The sequence below is a fragment of the Drosophila subpulchrella genome, unplaced genomic scaffold, assembly GCF_014743375.2.
Source record: "Drosophila subpulchrella strain 33 F10 #4 breed RU33 unplaced genomic scaffold, RU_Dsub_v1.1 Primary Assembly Seq354, whole genome shotgun sequence".
Classification (NCBI taxonomy): Eukaryota; Metazoa; Arthropoda; class Insecta; order Diptera; family Drosophilidae; genus Drosophila; species Drosophila subpulchrella.
In genome coordinates, this window is record NW_023665577.1 from 260505 (window position 1) to 282428 (window position 21924).

The 21924-nt window shown below is 39.4% G+C and overlaps 3 protein-coding genes across 3 annotated transcripts in view; all 3 read right to left on the reverse strand.

Annotated features, from left to right (window-relative positions):
* The window catches only part of LOC119560084 (hemicentin-2), a 78260-nt gene extending 74971 nt beyond the window's left edge, over positions 1–3289 (reverse strand). The window contains exon 1 of the mRNA XM_037873401.1: positions 2844–3289. The gene's annotated coding sequence lies outside the window, so the exon portion shown is untranslated. The remainder of the gene's footprint in view (positions 1–2843) is intronic.
* A 4559-nt stretch (positions 3290–7848) lies between these two features.
* Positions 7849–17432, reverse strand: LOC119560157. Its single transcript, XM_037873512.1, has 3 exons — positions 17370–17432; positions 8628–8792; positions 7849–8577 (listed from the first exon to the last, which is right to left on the reverse strand). The coding sequence occupies exons 1-3, from the start codon at positions 17430–17432 to the stop codon at positions 7867–7869; spliced, it is 939 nt and encodes a 312-aa protein (XP_037729440.1). The 3' UTR covers positions 7849–7866.
* A 2287-nt stretch (positions 17433–19719) lies between these two features.
* Positions 19720–20709, reverse strand: LOC119560549. Its single transcript, XM_037874054.1, has 3 exons — positions 20389–20709; positions 20119–20326; positions 19720–20030 (listed from the first exon to the last, which is right to left on the reverse strand). Exons 1-3 carry the CDS (start codon positions 20622–20624, stop codon positions 19821–19823), a joined length of 654 nt encoding a protein of 217 aa, XP_037729982.1. The 5' UTR covers positions 20625–20709; the 3' UTR covers positions 19720–19820.
* Between the last annotated feature and the right edge of the window lie 1215 nt (positions 20710–21924).

Here is a 21924-nt window from a genome sequence, read left to right on the forward strand (position 1 = left end):
TTTTGGGCCAACACTTCGCCTCTTTCCATCACGTGCACGCGCCAAAAAAGCGAAGAAAACGTGGCAAATATTACAAAATATGAAAAAAACGGGGGAAAATAAAGAAAACTCTGCTGTGCCAGTAGCAGGAAAAGCGGAAGAGGATGAGGTGGCGAAGAGGGGCGGCAAAAAGAGCTACAAAATAGCATAGAAAATTAATAATCGCGCAATTTTTGCGCCAGTAAACAATGAGAAAGTCTTGGCTCGTTAGTTTCCTCATTATTCTGAATTTTCAACTTGCTCTGTCTGCCTCCGCGGGAATTTTCCCCGCTCCTCAGTGAACTTTTCTTTGTGCCCGCCGCTTGCAGTTCCAGTCCAAATCCCTTAAAAGGACAAAACGCAATGCTTAACTGAAAATGGAACGTCGGCAAACGAGCCTTGAGGTTGTGGGCCTGGGCTCCGAACTGGGTCTCGCTGGGCTGGCTGAGACAACTGTCTGACAAGATGAAGAACGCGATTTTACCGGAAAAATAATAATGAAAAATGCGATTTAATATCATTTTTCATAACAACAAATTTCGCCAGTCTCCACTGCCACTTCGCGTTCCCTTTTGCGCCCCTTGAAGTGGAGTGCAAATGAAGTGTTTTAGCTAAAAAGTCCGTGGAACCCTAATGGATTTCAGTTTTGTCATATTTCCGAGCCATGCAATTCGCGGGGAAAAAACTCGCCAGGAAATTAACGACGATGAAATCTCGGTGATAAGTTGTTGAATTTTCGGGTGAGAAATTTTAAGGGCAACTAATAAATGGGTTTTTGGCATGGCACATTGCCAGGACTAAACAAAAAATGGTGTAGCTGACAATGGTTAATAGGAATCATTGTATGTTTACAAAGACATTTTAAAGAAATATTTCGAGCACATTTAGGTTCCCGACAAAATATTGCTCACAGCTAAATGTTAGGCTAAAATATACGTATTGCTTGGGAAACTTTTAAACTTTTAGGAAAGACTTTGCTTAAGTTGGAAGCTTAAAATATTTAATCCTGGTTTTTGTTTGTTTGATGTTTAATGTGCATACAATCATTTGAATTTTTGAAATTGTTTCTAGGCATTTATGAGTTCCGCAATAATTTCTATAAAATGTAATTCAAGAAGACTGCCTAATATTTACATCAAGCACCTTTCTGAACCTGTTTTCCAACTCATAAAGAATCAACGACAGATGGCCAAGTTTATTTAATAAGACAATCTATTGTCGGGGTGCGCAGACGAGGACGAGTGAATCAAGTTTAAAGGGCAGCCATGCAAATGATACCGGGCTGATAGAGCAGCCGCAATTCCCATCGAAGCTGCTGACCAGCAGAGTACAACTGAAAACGGGGAAACAAAATCAAATTACAAGAGGGCAAAAAGGAAAAGCGAGCCAAAGGGCAGGCGACCAACAAGTTTTCCTGGGTGTCGACTCGCATTCGCATCGGAGGCGAAACGACAACTAAATTATTAATGCACAATGAACTTGAAGCGAGAGCAGCCGGGCAAGCGGCAAACCAGAAAATATGGAAAGTTGAGAAATATATGTACGGCACATGAAAGTGGGTATATGGGCGAATGCAAATGACATTAACTTAGTCGAGAGTAGGGCAAGGACAAGGGCGACCGACGGTGAAGAGTAACCAAAAAATGGTGGGAAAAATTATAATACGTAGACAAATTGCGTACAGGACAGCAGGTCCTTTAGCTCCGTCTCTTTGTTCTTTTTGCTGTCATTTCATTTTGCATTTTAAATCAACATTTGTTTTTTCCTGCTGAGGTTCTCATGTTTTTTTTATTTTGATATGCATTAAAAACTTTTCAACTTATTTATATAATTTTTCATGGGAATTTCACCTTTTGAAGTTGGGATATGAAATGCGTAATGGTTTTTTCATTGCTGTTAAATAAACAATTGAGCGGGGGGAGTTGCCAAACTTTTCCAGCTGGGATTGATACCCAGCCTCGAGAGCCCCTCATTTATTATACACTCACCTGGATGGGAAGGCACAAAGCCGCTTGCGTGTATGGCACTAATCAAATTCTGTCATTTAATTTGGGCAACTTGCAGGGCATAAAGGTTAAATGCTGCTAATACGAAGGGGCTTCGAAGCCACTGGGGTGACCATTAGCCATTTAATTTATGGTTAAGAGCAGCCTCGTTAGTGGATAATATTCTCGTAAATCATTGCCTAATTTGATGTGAATGTGATCCTTCTCTCAATGATTCTTTACCAATCGATTCTTAGTCTTATCAACTGTAAAAATATTATAATAATTTGTGCTTATCTTCTTGGCTTTAATTTGTAATATCCAAATCATTTCTTACATTATCATTTCACTTCTCATTTGCCATTTAAAGTTAATGTTTATTTTCTAAATAAGTCCCAAAAAAATATTTACTTTACCCTAAATAGTTGTAAATTATTTGTTCACTTGTTCAAAAATTCAATTTGTAATCAATAACCCCCTATCGTTTTTTAACCAGTCATCCTTGTAAAACGAGATTCCCTTTTTTTTATAACCACTTCCTGAATAATCTTCAATTTATTTTAACTTTGTTAGTTTTACTGCCTGCCCGTCTATACAGAATATAAACCCATTTCGATTCCCAGACCTTACGCACAAATAACCAATTTATATTCAATTATCAATATTCCGTGAGGGCAAACTTTGTCGGTCGAGCATCCGCATAGTTATGTCCTCGTGGCCCTTAAGCTGCTTAACTATTTTAATTTTCAACGTGATAGGGCCATTTTTTGACATTTCATTTCATGAACCATATGCTGCGGGAATCGGGCTTTGGGGACTGGGGATTGGGGATTGGCTCACCTTTGTGCGATTTTTCAATAAATTCCCGGGCTTCGTTGGCGGCCTCAGAAAAAGATATCCAAAACACGTGACAGATTTGCTTGGATTACATACGCATTACACACACACGGGCACAACCTCACTACCACACTAGCCACCGCACCACACAACAGCGTGTGTGTGAGAATATCTGTGTATGAACTTCAAAAGGAGCCGCACAATTCGATGGTGGGTTTGCTGTTGTTACTTCTGTTGATATCCTAAAGGATGCACTGCGAGAACTTCGCCTAGACGGCGTATTAAAAACCAAGCATACGCCAGGGCGCCACACAAATCAAGCATACGCCACCGGACGCACAACAACCGACGCACGGGAGTCACGGCTGGAGTCACAGTCACTGTTTTGAGTCACACCCACTGGCAGCAACGGTACACACTGAGCGGTTGGCACAACTGAAGCCCACGACAACGGCATTCGAAGTGGCGACGGGTGACTTCAGCAGTCACGACGACCCCACAAAAGCTCGGCCAACTCGCGGGAAAAGCCGAGCCAGCCTGCTCGGAAAACGGCCGTCTAAGAGACTCGAACTCTCTTCCCGAAGAGAGTCCTTTGGGTGCGTCTGCCGGCGGACATGCGCAGTGGGCCTTTCACCAACGGACCGCTGAGGACGGGCTCTTCCAGTGCCTTACTTTATCGCGCGGATACGTCCCAAAAACAAACAGCAACAGCTGTTCCTCGAGGCGGGGAAGACCCCAAAAAGCTGTCCTGGTTGTTGTCGGCTTTCTCTGACGCACTCTCCCGATACTCCCCGACTTTTGGTTATATGCGTGCTCTGTGCCGTGTCTTAGGTCAGAAACGTCGGCATCCGAAACCGGGTAATGGGTAATGGGTAGTGGGAGATGGAAGATGGGTGGTATGCGATGGAGAACCTTCGCCGGTGTTGGTAGAATTTTTAATTATGATAAATGCCCATTCATAAAAATGAGTGGCATACATTTGCGTTGCGTGTTTATTTTTATATCTCGTATATTTGGTGTATTCTGCATAATTATTATTGCCATTATTATATCTCTTTTTTATATCTCCACTGTCTTCCTCTGCGCATATTTTTTTGTTTTGCTGTCAGTAATTTGTTAGCTCCATCTTTGATGGCTTCCCCCCTTCTGTTTGCACTTGACAGGCCAAGATTTATGCGACTGCAGTTGGTGGTGATTGCTGGGGATTGGGGGTGGTGTGGGGTGTGGATGGTAAGTGGTGAGCGGTAAGTGGTAAGGAAGGGGGTTGGGCGCCTGATGATCGACTGCCGGCTGCAGGTGTTGATGGCCCAGATGTGCCTCAATCACCATCAGAGTCAGTTAATAAAATCACAGCACGACGTTTGATGAATTGCTGCGATTTTTGCCACTGACGTTTTTGAGGGCAGAGCGTTTATCCGACTATTAAACAATCATAGGCCGACAATTACGAAGAGGGGGGGAGGGGGGGTTGGACATCAATAAAGACATTATGAGATTAGCTTAATGGGTTGGGTCAATTGGTTTTATGGATTTGCCACTAGACAACTCTAATCTCCTGGATTATAATGGCTACCTTCCCCATACGTTTTGTTAAGGACTTCAGAGGGGCTCCTCAAAAAAGACCAAGGGATTGCGCCTATAACCCATTGTTACGAATATGGTCGCAAGAAGTACAGTCCGGCAGCAACCATCTCAATGGAGTGTCCGAGCACTCGACAAGAACCAAATTGACCAAAGTTAATTTAACCACTGTAAACAAGCCGGGACTCAAGTACCCGAGCACTTGAAACGCTTCGCTGGCCACGAGCAGAAAATAAGGTGCAAAAAAAGACAGATCGGGGGTGAAGTCGGATGAAAATCTGGAGGGGTGCTTGCAGCATACGTATGTATATGTACGGGCTGTTGTGAAAATCAATTGAGGCGCCAACAAACGCTTCAATCAATTTTACTTTGGCAAACATTGAGTGCAAAATAAATCACAGCACCGACTCGAGACGATGCTGGATGCTTCTCCCCGAGATCCTGGATTTTAGACCCCGGAAACGAGGGACTGGGATCCTGCCGCCCACCGAGCTCATCCTTGTGTTTATCTTATTTATGCAAAGCTGTGGCAAACACCAACAATAACAAGCCAGGGTGTGCGGCAAGGAGCTAAAAAATGAATGAATTCAATGAAATGTGGGTACTGGCTGGGGGAAACCGAAAGATGCACCGAAAGAGAGAAAGAGTGCAAAAAATGCAACAAACCGATTGGCGATGTGCGAGTGAGCTTGTGTGGGGACATCATGCTACTTGGAGGCACATCAAACATCTCAAACGGAATGAATAATTTATAGAGGCAAAGAACGGAGGAAGAGCCAGTCGCGTAAGCCAACTGCACTGAGTTCCTTTCGCACAGTCAAGGGCGCGGGCAGTGGGATTTTCGGGGGTCTATTCCACCCTTAACATTTTGCTTAATAAATCTTTAAAAATTCAATATTGGGGGAGGGTAAGACGGCTAAACCGACCACAAAAACTTTGTACAAATTAACACATGTTCTTTATGAAGTTTTAGTAACATAACTGAACTAGTGTGTTTTCCGAATACATTTTTTGTTGCATACTTTTTCATTTTCTTATTTTATTTCAACTTTGATCTTTGATGGAATTCTGACGTTCTCATCTGAGTTGAAAGTGTTTTTACTTTGAGTGAAAACATTTTTGAAGTTGAAAATATTTTCAAAGTACTTTAATCAAGTTGAATTGGCGGTATCTTTATTGTCTATCTCAACAACTAAACTATTAGTCCAGTCAGTTGTTAAATAAACTTAATTTTATTTTCTCTGCTCATCTTTTTGTTCTTTTATTAAGAACATTGAACCCAAACTTACACGGTTTTTAAGAACGAATGTTCTCATTTTAATAACATAATAATATATGAGGGGATCCACGAACTAAATTAATTAATTTTATAACCATTTCTTTTAGATCTCTCGTAAATACTTTTATAATGAAAAGAATATATTAATTTTAATTTTAATGTGATTTATTTAAAACTTAATTTTGTCATTTATCCTATCCAACGTTCGTAATGTATTTTTTGTTATATAATGGTTTTAAAAAATAAGATTTTAATTGCAGAAAATAGTTGACCCCCTTGACAAAGTCCTGGGTGCGCCCCTGTGTGCAACTACAGCGCTCAGGCAGCTACGCATTAGTTGACACACACATTCCATTCATGGATTTCAATGCGACTGACAAAATAAAATGGCAATGCCGATGCAGAATGTAAATGGCAAGCTGAAGTGCTCGGGATACCTTTGCATTTATTTTCATTTTTCGCCCCAGCACTCCCACCGAAGTATGCAGCATAATTCCCGCAAAAGGAAATGTACTTCCAGGACAAAGCAGCCAAGTGTCAGTGATGCACTCCCAGCATTTCGTATTTACGGAGAAAGTCAGCTTTATGTGCCGATTGTCGTTCTGCCGGCACTCCACTCGGCATCCATCTCATATTTCCAGCCGCGTTAAACGAAAAGTTTAAATAAATGACTGCAGAAAACTTTGCTAATCTGACGGAAAACCAGTGAATACCAGAATGACAGCGAGCGAAATTCCGTCAACAAGCAGCGCAGTAGACTTTGATGCTGGTTAGACCGCACTGAAATTCGTCAATTTTTGGAATGCCACCGATGAAATCAAGGCAAAACAACTGTCTCGTGGTAAATATTAATTTAACTTTCCGCATTAGCCGAGCAATGACACTTGACTGTGGAGAACCTGTGGCAGCACATCGTGTTAAAAGCTGGCCACAAATGCTGGCGGGAATCTCCCCCTCCCCGCCCATAAAACACCCACCTCCCAGGGGGTAAACCTCAGTTATTTGTCTATTTGCCTATGCGAAATTTGATGCGCTGTCTGTCTGTTTTTTTTGGTGGCGATGTTTGTAGTGTCTCTGCTGTTCTGCCCCTCATTATCGTAAATTTTTATGCTAAATACGTTTCGTTGTCGGACCCAAAATACAAACACAGAAACCGAAGGCGACAAAAGAAATCCGAGATTTCCTTCATCATCCACTAAGCAAAGGAGATACTCTATTATAAAGCACCTCTATTCAGATACAAAATTGGGTTAAAACTATCAGCATATAAAAAGAAAAGTTGTGTAATGCAAGTAATAATAAAAAAAATGAAAAAGAAGAGAAGTAAACTTGATAAACAAAATTTAGCCTTGCATATTACTTATAAGGATTAATAGGAATTATTTTAATATATAATTTTTTCTAATGTCAAATTTGTATTTGTGGACCTTTTAGACAAATTTGGATAATACAATATTACTGGATTATTTAATAATACAAAAATGTTTGCGTACTAGATTAGATAGAAATAGCGATACACAAGGCTTGTAAAATATGAGGTATGCCCTTCCTACCCCAAGGACATCAGAGTACCGCCATTTGTGGCAGCTGCCGCCACGTGGATGTGACGCCTTCGCTGGCCAGCATAATCAAGGAAGCTCGCACATGGGGTGAGAACCTGTGCCTCCTGACAAATTGAACAATTTAAAGAGGGATTTGTGGGCTTATTGTATGCCTGGACCAGACTTGGACTCGCCGCGCTCCAAAAAGTTATTTTAAACTGCGAAATACGATTCAAAATCTGTGGTCGACCAGTAAGACCAGCGAATTTTGGAATCGCGCTAACAACGATAGCAAACGAAGTCTATCTGGCAGTCTTCCTCATTGAGATATTTAGAGTGAGAGTTTAATGAACTCTCAAAAAGGACGCGACAGAGGTGAATTCATATTTTCATTCATTCATAGCTGATAAAGATCGCGGACCGGTAATAACAGCTGTGACCGATTTAGATATCTTGCTTTTCTTTTGTTAGCATTTCATTAACTTTTTAGTATTAAACAAATTGTTCAAATTTTTTTTTTTCCAATATATTGGAATAAAGATATAGATCAAAAAAGAAAATTTACTTAATTGAAAGGCTTTTGTACCTTTATTTAAAGCTTTGACTAAATAAATACACTTTAATTTTATATGTTCTGGAAAAGTTGCTGTTTTTTGTTAGTTATCTCATCAGACAGATGGTCTCTTAAATTCTCCGACGCCCTCCTTAAATTATCTATCACTTTAAGGGCATCTTGCCTTAAAGGCTCATATTCATTCCTAATTATCAGTTTATTATGATTCTTCTTTACTAACTCCGTCGACTTATTAAGATATTTTCCAAATGCCCTGCCACAGTATTTTTCCTCTTCCAAGAATCGAAACCGTTGCAGGCATAGTCCCTGATATTTCTCGAATTTGAGCTTAAAGGAGTTCAGTTCCTGAATTCTATTCTGTAATTGAAGCTCTAATTTCTTGTTCCTGCAGTGATCATTGCGTACAATTCGGATGGCCACATCTGCTGCTTTTCGGACCGGTTGCAGCTGAATCAGCTGATGAGCAAGTTTTTTACTTGCAATCTGCATCTGAAGGATCTCGGGATGGTCCTCGTTAGGCATCGTCAATAATATTTGATCGCTCTTACAGAGATCAATAGTTGGACAGTCCGATATATTTGTGCCAAGTAGGTGATTGAGCCGATTTACGCGCAGCCTTAAGCGGCTAACTTCTTCGTAAATATCTTTGACTTCCACAAGACTTTCTTCAAGTGATTCTTCCACCCCTTCTTCAACAGTCAACGATCCTTGGTAAGTGAAATCTGTCTGTTCCTCGCAATGGAATACAATTTTCGGTTTAGCCTGTGTGGAAATCAATAATTTTTTTTCCTTTTTAGGCTCTTCAATCTTACAAGTCGCAAGTACGGGAATTCCAGGAGCCATGCATGGTAAAAATTTAAACTTTGTTTTATTGAGCTCAATAGTCTCCGAATAAAACTCTTGATCCATTGAAATGATCTATTGTTCAACTCGTAACCAACACAAAATAAGCAGAGAACGCAAAAACCAAAAATTAACTGTGATAATAACTATCAGGTAAAATATGTTTTAATTTTTTGAAACTTAAATCGCAGAGCAAACTAATTCAATAAAATATATAAACAGGAATATCCTTGTTGTCGAATAATTCAACTATGTATGATGGTCTGTTATAAGTATATAACGACAAAAAATGTAATGAAATCAAAATTAATCAAACTTATTTTGTCACTCAAAGCTATATATTTATTATTAATTACATAGCTATTAGAATGACCTACATTGATATAATAAACGGCATTACTATTAGAGTTTTATTTAACTTCGTATTTATTGAAATACTTTGAAGAATTTTTGAGTAACTTATAGAATAATACATTTTTTAAGACAGATAGCCCGCTTCCTACAGTAAAAAGGACGACATAAATATATCCATTCAGGCAGCAGCGTCACCCAACCCTCGTTATGCCATTTAAGCACATGCTGAGCAAACACACACACTCAAAAAAATATACATACCAATCGTATTTAAACTATTTCTGTTATTATATCGTGCATATTTCTGAACATATTATTTTCTCCTTTTAAAAAAATAAATTATTTCTAGATATATTCGTAAAGAACTGTATAGCAGCCTTTCAGATCCTTAAAACCATTTTAAAGTAAATTTTTTGTTGAGCCTCAATATATTTAAAATGCTATAAAGTTACACATAAATGTGAAATTGATTCTGTTGTAACTAGAATCAACGGGAATGCCCTGAAAAAATCGCCACAATTCTTTTTCATGAGAAGACTTAAACCAAACATTAATCAAGTTTTAAAGTACTAAAATAAATCGGCTTTAAGCCGACTGAATAAGAATTTTAAAGGAATAATAACCAAATTATCACAGAAAACGGTATGCAAATTAAGCACATACAGAAACCAAATAACATACATGTATTTCTACAGAAATCTTTGTAAATATTATTTTAATCGCTTGTTGTTTAAGCCATGGTAACAACCATAATAATTGTGTTTACATTGGAAATTCAAAGCGGTTGCAAGTTTTATAAATATATTACCAAGCCCGACTTCCGAAGCCCACAATAGCACAAAGAGTTTCGACGAAGGGAAAAACAACTCACGATTAGATGATTGAACACGACTATCCGCTTTGATAGGTAAAATGGTACAAAGCAACCGCTTCCATTGCATTGAATGACAGCGGAAAATGAAGTAAAATCTAATTAAAAACCTTTGCCCGATGCTGAACCATGCGAAAATCACAATCGTCAGCGTAAAATTCAAGCGCACCTGCTCACAAAACTCACGAGCACACAAACAGATGGCCAAGCCCCGCCGATTTCCCATACGCAAACAAATAGGGGATTCCGAATCCGAACCCGAGTGGAGCGGAAACCTGGCAGGTGAAAAACAGACGGCGGCTGTCCAACTCCCCGAATGCGGAATCTGGCGAAAACAGAGGAAAAGTTTTGGCCAGACAAAAAAGGCGCGGCGATCTGTTCTCCGATTCGGAAATACATAGTGATTCCAAAAGGAGCTGTTCCAGATTACATTAGCTGAAATATAATGTAGCTTATAATGGTAAAATTACTTTTGTAATACCTACTTTTGTAATATGGGCAAGATATCAGAATTAAGATGTCAGCTGGGATAATAAATATATTTTTTCTGGCATTTTTAAACTATTAATGCTATGCTATGCTGGATAATTATCTGCTTCTTTAAATTATCAGATAAAAACACACATATAAATACATTTTTCTGGGATTCAAAAATGATATGACTTTACAGAATTATGGATTTCTTGTAAGTACCTCTTTGGGTTTCATTAAATATTATCTATGCTTGAAAACTCTGTTCTTTTTTAAGTTATCAGGTAAAAGCACCAAAATTAAATCATGTTTTTGGAACTTGAAAATAAGGTTTCCTTACAGAAAATTAGATTTTGTCTCACCTATTTCCTCCGACTTGGTAACATCAGGCCTCTCTGATTGGATTGAATGATGCCGAGGGTGTAGGGGCAGATAACCTCCAGGAGCGAATGAAACGCGCTGTTGCACACTAAAAATAACAAGCTGCGTTGGTCAATTCATCGAATGTCGGTCAGGGCTGCCACCAGGGAGAAAGTGGATTGGGCGAGTGCGCTGTGGGCAATGGGAGGCTGGAACCCGGATCCCAAAGCCGGGGGCCGGAGGAGGGTCAGACCACCTGGCTGGGGGTCAGCGCAAGGGGCGCCAATAAAGTTTCGCACCCAGGCATTTGGACATCATTGTTCGGGGAGCCGGTGGGGCTGTGTTTGCTCTGTTTGAATTAAAAGAAATTAGTTTAGTTATGCCAATGTCCCCCGGGTTACTCTATTGAGTTATCGGCATTGTGCGAATGGGACAACTTGGGGCCGCCGGCGGGAGACAGCTCGGTTGGATAAATTGCATTTATTATGCAAGTTTTTCCTTCCATTTTGGGTTGTGTGTGTATGTTCGCTTTCCTTGCCATAGTGGTAGGTTTTTCACAAAAATAATGCGAGAATTTGCGTGTTGCTCTTCTGATGTCGGTTAACCATTGTGTCGTATGAATGTGCCATTTTCATTTTAATGCTCTTGGCAGTGGTTCAACTCGTTTGCTGTTTGGCGACTATTCTACATATATCCCAGCAAAGTTCAGCTCGTGCGGAATGTGTCCTTAAATTGTGATTGTGTTGTGATCTAAAAAAATTCGTTAATTCGTAAATACAAAAGACAAATGCATAACACATATATTCATTTGTATTGAAGTGCATAAAGTATAAGTGAATTATCAACATTTATTATTCAAGAACAAAGATTTCTTAAAGTTTAAGTTAAAAAGCTTTTTTTACTAAGTTCTTTGACGAATTTGTCTATGCATGTAATAAATAAATGTTTATAATAAAATAGCACATACTTTACTTTAATCACTGATATCTAAAAATGGAATTTCGATTTGTTCCCGTAATATTTTAAATTTATTCTATTTGCTTTATTTAGGTATTGACTGACAATGTGGTCTAATTTATGCGACCTGATACAATATACAAAAACTAAAAAGGTATATTTCAAACATCAAAATCGTAATTTAAATTAAAGTGCGTTATTTTCATTTCCGAGATAAACTACAGAGGTTCTTATTTTTTCACCACCATTGACGAACCACATTAGGCTCATGATGATGGTTCTGTCGAAATTGATAGTGGAAATATGTGCGCCGAATGGGATATTTAGAGCGCCTATCAAGCACGAACACAATAAATCTTCGTCACGGGCCCAAATTGACATTTTACAGCCAAAAGCCAAAAACCAAAGCCACGCAGAGGACAAAGTAAGTTCCACTGGCCCGTGTTCCCGGCTTTTTTTTTGCTGCGGCTGCCGCTGTTTCCAAAGCCACTGATATTGTTGTCAACAATGATGGCCCAAAGCATCAGCCACATGTGTGGGAACAACAGCTCATCCCTCACAAAGTGCCCTCACACATGCCGGCCAGGGCCAAACCTTTGTTGCCACAGTCCCACTGAGCAACAGGACCAACAGCGAAAATTTAATATCTGGCGCAGGGCTTGTGGGCTGGGGGCGTGGCTCTATTAGAGTTAGCCCGCTGCCGCTGACGATCTGAACTCATCGCATTATCCTTTCCCTGGTGGCGGTTACTCGCTCAAAATAATTGCACACTGCACCGCCAAAAAGCCAGCTCGCTCGTTTGCATACAGAGGAAATAATATTTACATTGCGACGATATTTCTTTTGAGCAGAACTTTAAATAAATTTTAATATTAATAGAAAATACAAAAAGTAATAAATTATATAAAAGTAAGTGCAAGTATTTAAGTGGAATGTGTTTCAAAAGTGAAATATGACAGCCTTAATTAGAATCTAATCAGATTTTGTTGAACTATTTAATCTAGATAAACCAGGTATATTTTACTCCTTAAAATCTTTCGAAATATTTTGAAATAATGTAAAACTAAGGAGCAAAATATTCCATTGTGCCTGCTTGAATACCCTATGGGATTTCAGTAAGAAATCACATTTCAGACAAATATATACACATATGGTAAGTCCTAAAAGAATATTATTTATTGTATCCTTTATAAAAGTAGTCCCTTTAAAATTAAAGTAATCTCCGATACAACAACATCGACAAATTTAAAAAATGATATCAGTCGGGGTTTGCCTATTGCATAGCATAAACACAGTAACTGAAGCAATACTGATAACATTCGTTTAATTTTATTTTTTCTCGGTGTTTTTTTGGTAGTCATCTGTCAGTCAGTACCTAATGCCAAAAGCATCAAACCACAGCGACCAGCTGTCAACACATCAAAAAATTGCCGTTGTAAGCATCAGATTTTCTGGTGTCTTCAAACATCGACTTTACTGTTAAGGGCGTTCGTTATGTTATAACATATGAAGGGTTATATTTTAACTAAAAGAAAATTAACTATTTTTATTAATATAAATTATTTTGATTTAAGTCCATATACATAGTTTGAATTAAATTCTGTTTATTATTTCGCATACTTTGTATTGCGATAAAACAAATTCTATAGTTATGAAAATTTTCTCTGAATGCCTGTACGTATAAGTGATGAGGTCTTGGAAACTGTAAGATCTAAAGACAGGACGGCCATATATATCCTTCTTCAGGTCAGATATATTTTTCTTGGTAAGATACTGCCAAAAACCGGTGTTTAAATTAAATTTTCGATTTTTTCTTTTATTCATTAAACAGTTTTTTAAAAATGCTTTAAGTCTGCACTGCAGTTGTTGGGTAAATTTAAAATCGTGCGATAAGGTTTTTCCATTTTCTTAATAAGTGCGAGATCCCAACGCTTGGTGCTGGCCCTTTTCTTTCCGTATTCATTACAATCTTTTTTTGCAATCAGCATCGGGCCAACTGAATCCCCCATTGGCCATCCCGGTGTCAGCAAAGTGTCGGGAAAGATTCGGAAATGCTCCCGCGTTTGTGGGATTGTCATTTAACATTTGGCTATGTATACCCTACATTAGTAAACTCGTGCCAAAGTACGTTAGATGTACCGCTATAATACCTTTTTTCCCACATTATCAAATTATATTCCAATTTGTATAGAAGTTTTAAAAGCCCATCACCGCCTAATTCTCCAACTGTTATGCCATTTCTTAAAAGGAACCCCTTTGATATTTAAAGAAAGTTACCTACCATATAATACAAGTTCTAGCGTATGCAAAATGTTGCTCACCGGATATCTTATAGTCGGAGCACTCGACTACAAGGATATTTCTTGCTTTGTTTCCTACATGTCTGTTCCCAAGTGGAAGTCGATGTCTGGGTCCTAGCAGCTGCCGGGAGCGCATTAAATCCTTAAGCACTCATTATTATTCAATCAGATATGGAGTCGAATGCCTTTTTGTTTGACTCTCAGTTGGCTTTGCTTTCTGGCAGCGTCGTGCGTGGGCTCACCTAATGACATTCAAATTGCTTCCATCTCCGGTCGGTTTCAATTGGAACACCTTCAACAAAATTAATGGAATTATAGATCACGGCGCCCAGGGAAGCCAGCTCCCCAGATATTTCTTTGACGACGGGTTGAGTGGGACAGTTTACCTTCCTTAGATGTTTTTGATATTGCTGAAACCTATCTGAGATTCTCAAAGCAAAACAAAAAGTTTAAATATTTTTACTTAACATTTTGTGATTGTAGGTAAGAAACGGCCCTTCTCATATTGCAAAAGAGTTATATTTGATATTTTATTATGGGATATTATAATCACCATAGATATTTTCTTAAAAAAATCCAATTCAGTCAGGAACCATAAAAAATGAATGAATATTTTTAAGTATTTGGGTATTTTCATTTTGTGCCTCCTTAAGAAGCTCCTATAAAATGGACCCCATTGTCACTTCATTGCTGCTTGGGTTATAGGGAGAGCACGGTTTGTCAACTATATAACTTGAACTTGGTCGTAAAATTTATGTGCTTCGTAAGGGCTAAAAGTTTGAGCAACGCTCAGAGAAAATGTTGTGAAATCAAATTTACACACAAACCATCCCTAATGACCAAGCCCACAAACAGAACGGAAACGCGGAGGCGCCGTTCCGGAAAAGGACGAAACCAAGACGTGGGACGTAATGTCTGGTTGGCAGGACTTCTTTCCGCGGGACTGGAAATTTTTTAATTTCGCCCTCGCTTAATTATCTGCAGTGCGCCGGGTGCTTAAATTATAATGGCGCTGACCTAATTGAGTAATAATTAAAATTAAGTGCATGCTAAATTGTTATTAATTATGAAGTGCACGCGAAGATGCCACCAACTTCCATCGATAGCGTGCAGAGGAATACTTAAAAGAGGGGCTAGTTTGTTGCAAGTGTCACCCTTTGCGAGTTGCAAGTTGAAACTTTAATTAAAGGTATACTTGACCATACTAAATATAGGGCGAGGTTTTAACATAAATTATGTTTTAATATATTTTTAGGTAGTCTCCTGCTTTGTTTATTATATTTTTATGCGGTCTCCTGGAATAATTAGTTTAGGAAATGGTATCTAAAAATTAAATATCCTAGCAAGATATTAATAGTTCAATAGTGAATAAATAAAAATGAATATTTTAGGCTAGATTTCGGAAAATATATATTAATAACAGAGTCGAGCGTTGAAAATGTTCCCTCTCTATTAAAGGAATACAATTTATTCTGCCTCCTAAAAGTTGATTTACTTTTCGCAACGACTAATGGCTGCGCCCAGAAATTAAACGCGGCTCTCGCAACTAATGCAATCCCACCCTCGTTCAGATAGAGACACTTCAGCAGTTGCAGTGACACATTTCAATATAAATTATTGTCAATGGGAGTGCATAAAATGTCGCATGTAGCTGCAACATGAAAACACCGAACAACAAATAGAGCCGGGGCTAAAAACAAAGGGAAAAGCCAGCGAATCGCGTTATTCATCGTTAAAGCAACTGCAGGCTGGAGCGATGACGACAGCGGCGGACGGCGAGATGAATGTACGGGGCGTATGCGCAATGCGATATGCAACAAATTGCTAAACAAATCAAATTTATTGCCGGAGCTTGGCAGCATTTGCAGTACGCATGTAAAGCGTCGCCGAGATAGCAGAAATTAATATGAGTCCGCGCCCCTCGTTTGGCTATCAGCGTTGGTATAACTTCATTTGGACCCGGTTTGTTTGACCGAGTCCTTGGTCCTTTCGCAGCTGTTTGGCTGGTTCCCAGCTCGCGTTCCATTCTTTCGGTTAAACTGCATTTTTGCCGGCGCAGACTGCATGCATAACAACATGGCGGTTGCTCGGACCGGAAGTCCGAGTTGTATGGCGTTAAATTTATGCCAGAATGCGGCTTCACAGCGCTGCAGTTGCAGCTGCAGCCTCAGATCCTTTTCATCCTGAAGCTGCTGTTTGCCCACACTGGTACAATGGGTTAAATGAGAGGACCGGATTAAAGCAGATGGAATTAGCGAGTATAAGCCAATTTGTAACCTTTCAACTTGTTCTGTGAGCAAGAGAGAATTTTATTAAGGTTTTAAAACTGAGAGACTAATTGCTTAGGAATTTTTCATAATAATAAAATATGTAGCGCAGGTTAAGACTTCTAGACAAACTTTATGAAAAAGTTATACTGGAATCACCCACAACTTAGGAACATTTTTAAATAGTTAAAGTTATATTTTGGGAAACACAATCTTAAACTGGAATCAAGATATTGGCCCAAGCCTCATTTTAGATAATTTTACCATAACTTAAGGACAGGGGAACTGCGTTGCATAATATTTACTACATATTAAGCGATATCACTTCTTGGCTGTTTTCTAGGGAGCCTAAAAAATTTAACATTTTCTAATTAACAAACATTCCCATAATAATTAAGCACCAAAATGTTAAAATTATATAATTTTATGTTTTAAACAAACACTTTTATAGATCTTTGGACTAGTTTTTAATTGTATAAAATAGTATTGCACTGAAATCTTGTAAAGTACCTTACAATCTATTTCCGTAGTAATTTTATAAACTTAAATTACAATCAGAAGCCCTTGACTGTTATTCCACCCAATAAGGACTTCATTTTGATGGAGTCCTGCCCATTGTCGCCGCTCGGCCAGTTATCCTAGTTGTTGATTTTTATTTTCTCAATTAGGAAGCTGTTTTTATTATTGTTGTGCGCTGCGTACAGTTAAACAAACTAAGCATGGGGTATGCGGATGGGTGGCAAACATGGCCACGCCCACTCCCACTGGCGAAGGGCGGAATGCGGGGGCGGAGGGCGGCAGACACTTATTCATCAGGCGGAAGTTTGCTTGCCTCCTCCATTGTTGCTGCGGCCGTTTGTTGCTGTTGTTGGCCAGCAGACTTGTTAGTTGTTCGTGGGTGTTTGCCGCCTCATGCAAATTGCATAAGTAACGAAAGCGGGGGAAAAAAGCCTGGCGAGAAGTAAGGCGAAAAAGCAGAAAGTAAAAAGTAAAAACCAACAAGGCAAATAGTGGCAAACAAACTTGCTTTCGCCAAACTCCCCCGCACACTCGTATATTTTTTGAATTTATATTTAACTGTATTACAAGGCAACTGCTCCCACAGCCCGTCCACATCCACACCCCGCCTACATTCCCATCCAAAGCCAGCCAACGGAATCGGAAGTTATAGTTATGCCGCTTGCGCGGACGCATTCTGCAAATATATTTTTGCCAGGCACAACAGCAACCAAAGTTTATTTAAAACTTTTGCGGTTAAGCTTGTTACTTGCCAGCTACTTTTCCGAACGCCCCCTGCCCTCCGCCCCGAAATGCTAACTCGTTTAGCTCAAGAGTTCCGCCCTAGAAAATATTCGAGCTGCACTTCCCAGCAGTTTCCACAGGGCGGGCCATAAACATTTTCGAGCACGTGTAGCCCATCGGTGGTCATAAAAATTATACAGACTTTGGCTTTGACTCCGCCATTAATGTCGAGAGGTGTCCGACCCCGGGCGCCGCTCAATCCCGTCTTAATCAGCTGGCAGATTAACAAACTTTATGCAGCTGCTTAAATTTTCAGCATTCTATTTGCAGTCCTGGTGTTGGCATCATAAAAATTTTCAATTTCATTTGCCTGGCACAAAGAAGAGGGCTATCAGGAGCAGCGGGACAGGATCCAGAGGCGAAACTACAGGGAGCAAGGAGCGGCGCAAGTGCAGGATGCTACTGGCATATCGATGACGGCCTCTGCCACCCCTTCCCCGGAAATAGGGGATTCTCCTGCAGAAGGGCGAGCTGTCCACCCCGACGGACCGGGCCAATAAAAGTGTCGAAGGCTGCCTGACAAAGCGCCGGCCTGCTTTGTATTTATGATGAGCCATCCGTGCCAAAGTCCCTCGTCGTGCCAATCCCGGGCCTCCTGCGGGTCACCCAGCCCTCTCCTGACCCATTCCCCTCCTTCGGACGAAAGCTGGCGTGCACTGCTCCTAGGAGCTGGCAAATAGTACATCTAGCTAAACTTAGTCTCAACCTAGTCTGCAATAGGGTTTAATAGGGTGATTTCTTTAAAATGTAACTTTTAAGGGCTGCTGGTATTATCAAAAAATGTGAAATACTTGTACTTACCACTCAAAATCGAAACTATAAACACAAGGGTTGATTCTGACTTATTTATTTATTTAAGATGATAGTAAAAAACTAATAGTAACATAGGAGGTGTAGTGCTAGATACGAAAGATTCTGACTTATTCTACATATGTTTATCATATATCAGCAGTACGTACTTTAACTTTAAAAAAGTGAATTTTAATCTAAGTGACATAGATTTCAACCAAAAATGTTTTCTGCTATCCGCTGCTTTTAAAGGAACAACGAAATTAATAAGTTGACAAGGTTAAATTAGTAATCGATTTTAGGACTAAGTCTAACTGCCATCCGAGGCGTATGAGTAATTTTAAGGAAACATTTTCAAGTTTTGGAGTTCAGTGTCTGCTCACCAAAGTCTCTAAAATTACATAAGTGTGAAAATAAGGTTATATTTCTTGGACCACCCTAATGCACTTACATATGTGCTTGGATAAGTTCATATATTCTGATTTAATTTTATTGTACGTTTCAAACTAATTGTAGATTACTTCTTGAAAAGTAATATATGTTAATATCGGGTTAGTTCCACCAAAATACACACCTTAGGTTTAATTTAAAATAAATTCAATTGAGCCCTCCAAATACAACCTTCTAGTTTAGTTGATATTATGAATATGGAAGTTCTTCTATTTTTTTAGAATACGAGTGATAGCCATTTCCTCTAATTCCTTCTGGCCTCCTATCTTAATCGGCTCTTGGCATCACTGGCACACAGGGCATGTCCTGCAGTTCGTGCGGGTCACAGTGGGATGCCTGCCATGCGAGTTGGGAGCAGTGGAGCTGCAGCCTCACCATTGATGGAATTCCAATAAATCCTCCTCTCAGCTGGCTCCTCTTTTCCTAGAGTGTGTGTGTGTTTTAACCGCTGCAGAAGCAGCAGCAGCTCTTAGTGCCATATTTTTGTTGGGCATTTGAATTTTGAGCTTTTGTGGGCTGGTGTCTCCCCGCCCGTCTCCATGGGAAATAAATTATGGCTTAATTTAATTTGAGGTGCCTGCCCGGTCACCGCCTGCAACTGTGGCAAAATCTGTCTGTGGTTGCTGGATTTATATGCATGCGAGTGCGGAGGCCTTAGATTAGTTGCCAATTCGGTTCGGTCCTTCGGTGATGCATGGCAAAAGCAGACTTTCAAAAAAAACTGCTTCCTTTTGTCCACCGATGCACAGAAATCTAAAAAGAGATTGGGTAATAGCATTTTGAGAACCACGGTTGGGAATAAGGTTCCTGATCCAAATCAGTGCTTATCTAAAAATTGGACTTCTACAAGCTCGTATTCCACATGTAATCGATAAATTCAATATTTGTTATTTGAATTTTTTTAAGGCAGTTGCTTACAAATATTAAACAAAAACACATCTTAACGAGGTCCCAAATTTCACAATTTAATTTTTGTTTACTTTTCGCAAGATGATACATAGCATACTAAGAGGATTGAACATGTTTTTGACGAAATACTAATCAGGTAATTATTTTTATGACTTTGTTGCCACTCTCGTCGACTGTGGTTCTGAGGGCAGTCGACAAGGCTCGTTTTCTGGCCACATCCACTTGGGCGTATTCCCCGACGATCTGCACCAAATGGGTCAGGGCGTTAGTTAGAGTACAGGAGTTGTGATTTTCGATTACAGAAGACTCAAGAATATATCTCTTTAGGGCAGTGGCCAGCATCTAATAAAAAATTAGAGTTATATTAGACGTTTCCTGGTACAAATTTGACTGTAGTTTAGTTACGACCTGGAGTTCCTGTACCACTCACCTTCATGTAGTCGGGATCGATGCCATTTTGCAGATGCTTCGGAAGGTTTTCATCCAAGGCCATGCGGAATTCTAGATTAGTATCCAGCGTTTGAACCAGCCTCGACATCAGCTTCATCATTGCCATGGCGTGACCATGTAGCTTACTAAGGTTGATTTTTCCATCTCGCCTAAAGATGTTTATGAGGTTCTCGTGCTGCGTAAGGAATCTGTGAAACATATGGAAGGAGTGTATGATACCGGACACAATATGTTGATCAATGACTGCTACCTATAGAAATTTTCCTTGCCAAATCGGCGCTGGAATGGCTCAATCAAACGCCAGGCATTGCGCAAGGCCGCCTTCTCCACCATTGTAAAGCCATTCTCATCAGGTCTGTAGCTTAAATCGCGATCAGGCAGCGGCTTCGGATAAACTGGTAAGTCCACATGACGTTGCTCATCCTCATCACTTCCTTCAGATTGAATAGCTTGGCTAACGTGGCTACCGTGGCTTATTTGGCTCATATTTCATAGTGTTTTCTGTGAGCCCCTCTTGATTAAATTTCTTGGAACTATCGGTGTCTCAAACTGTATTTGGTAAGCATTACAATGCTTACTGTGATCTCTAAATTGGTTATTTAAATTTAAAGGTGGATCTTTTTACTACGGAAAAAAGTGTTTTAACTGAGGCATTTTTACATATATGCTTATATATATCTATTATATTCTTTCGTATTTAATAAATTACCTTATTTGTTAATTTGGATGCTTCAAAAAACCCAAACATCATTTTTAAACAATTTCAATTGGCGTTTTATGGATTAAAAAAAGGGGGGTAACTTATATCTGTTCACAATGTGAACTTTACATCTTTAAAAAAGGAACAAGAAACTTTAAAGTTTTTGCAGCGCGATATCTCTGGCTATTGTATTCTTGAAAAGCCCTTGTCAAATTATAGAACAAAGTTAAGACAAACAGAAAATTTGGACGAAAAAATCTTTTAAAATAGTTACACGGTGTTATTTCTTTTTTAAAATACAATATGTTTTAGTGTCAAGTATAATTATTTTTACAACCGCCAACTGTAAGCCTAAGCAATGTGTGTGTTTTCTTAATTGGGGTTATATAACAGTTTTCAAACTCAGCCAATAAAGTTGCATCACTAGTTTTGGATGCATTTTTCACTCCATTTTGTAGCAGGGCAATAATTAATGTGGCGCTTGTATAAAAACACGCAAGCGTAGCAGAAAAGTAATCCGAAAATAAAGATATGAAAGCGAAAGTTGAAAGTTGAGCAGCGGCAGCAACAAACAAACAAGCAAACAACGCATCAACGCAAACAGCATGAAAAGCGCGTGGGGAGGAAAACTTTTCGGGTGAAATTTTCTCATTAAGCGCAATGCAGTTTGCCACGCCCACTTCCTGCCTTTCGCCCTTCTGGCTAACCGGAAATGCATCAGTGTCAGTTTCGCTGGCTGCGCAATTTCGTTAAGAAGTGCGCAAAGTTGTTAAATTTTACGATTTAATTGCGAAACTATTAAAAATTACGTCGCCTTTCGCTGGGCGCGAGTTGCAGTTGCTGTCGTTGTTGGAGTTGCAGCTGCAGTTGCTGCTGCTGCTGGTGTTGATGTTGCTGCTGCGGCTGCCACGAGCAGCATTGCCGCAAAGTTTTAAGTATGAAAATGGAGCGCTTAATGATGACCCCCATACTTACACAGAAAAAAGGAAATAATACTACACTTCTTATAAAAAAGATAAATACATGTTTTTTAATTTTATCATGAACTTTTTCTTTTTACCATTCAAATCAATTAATTATGAAAAT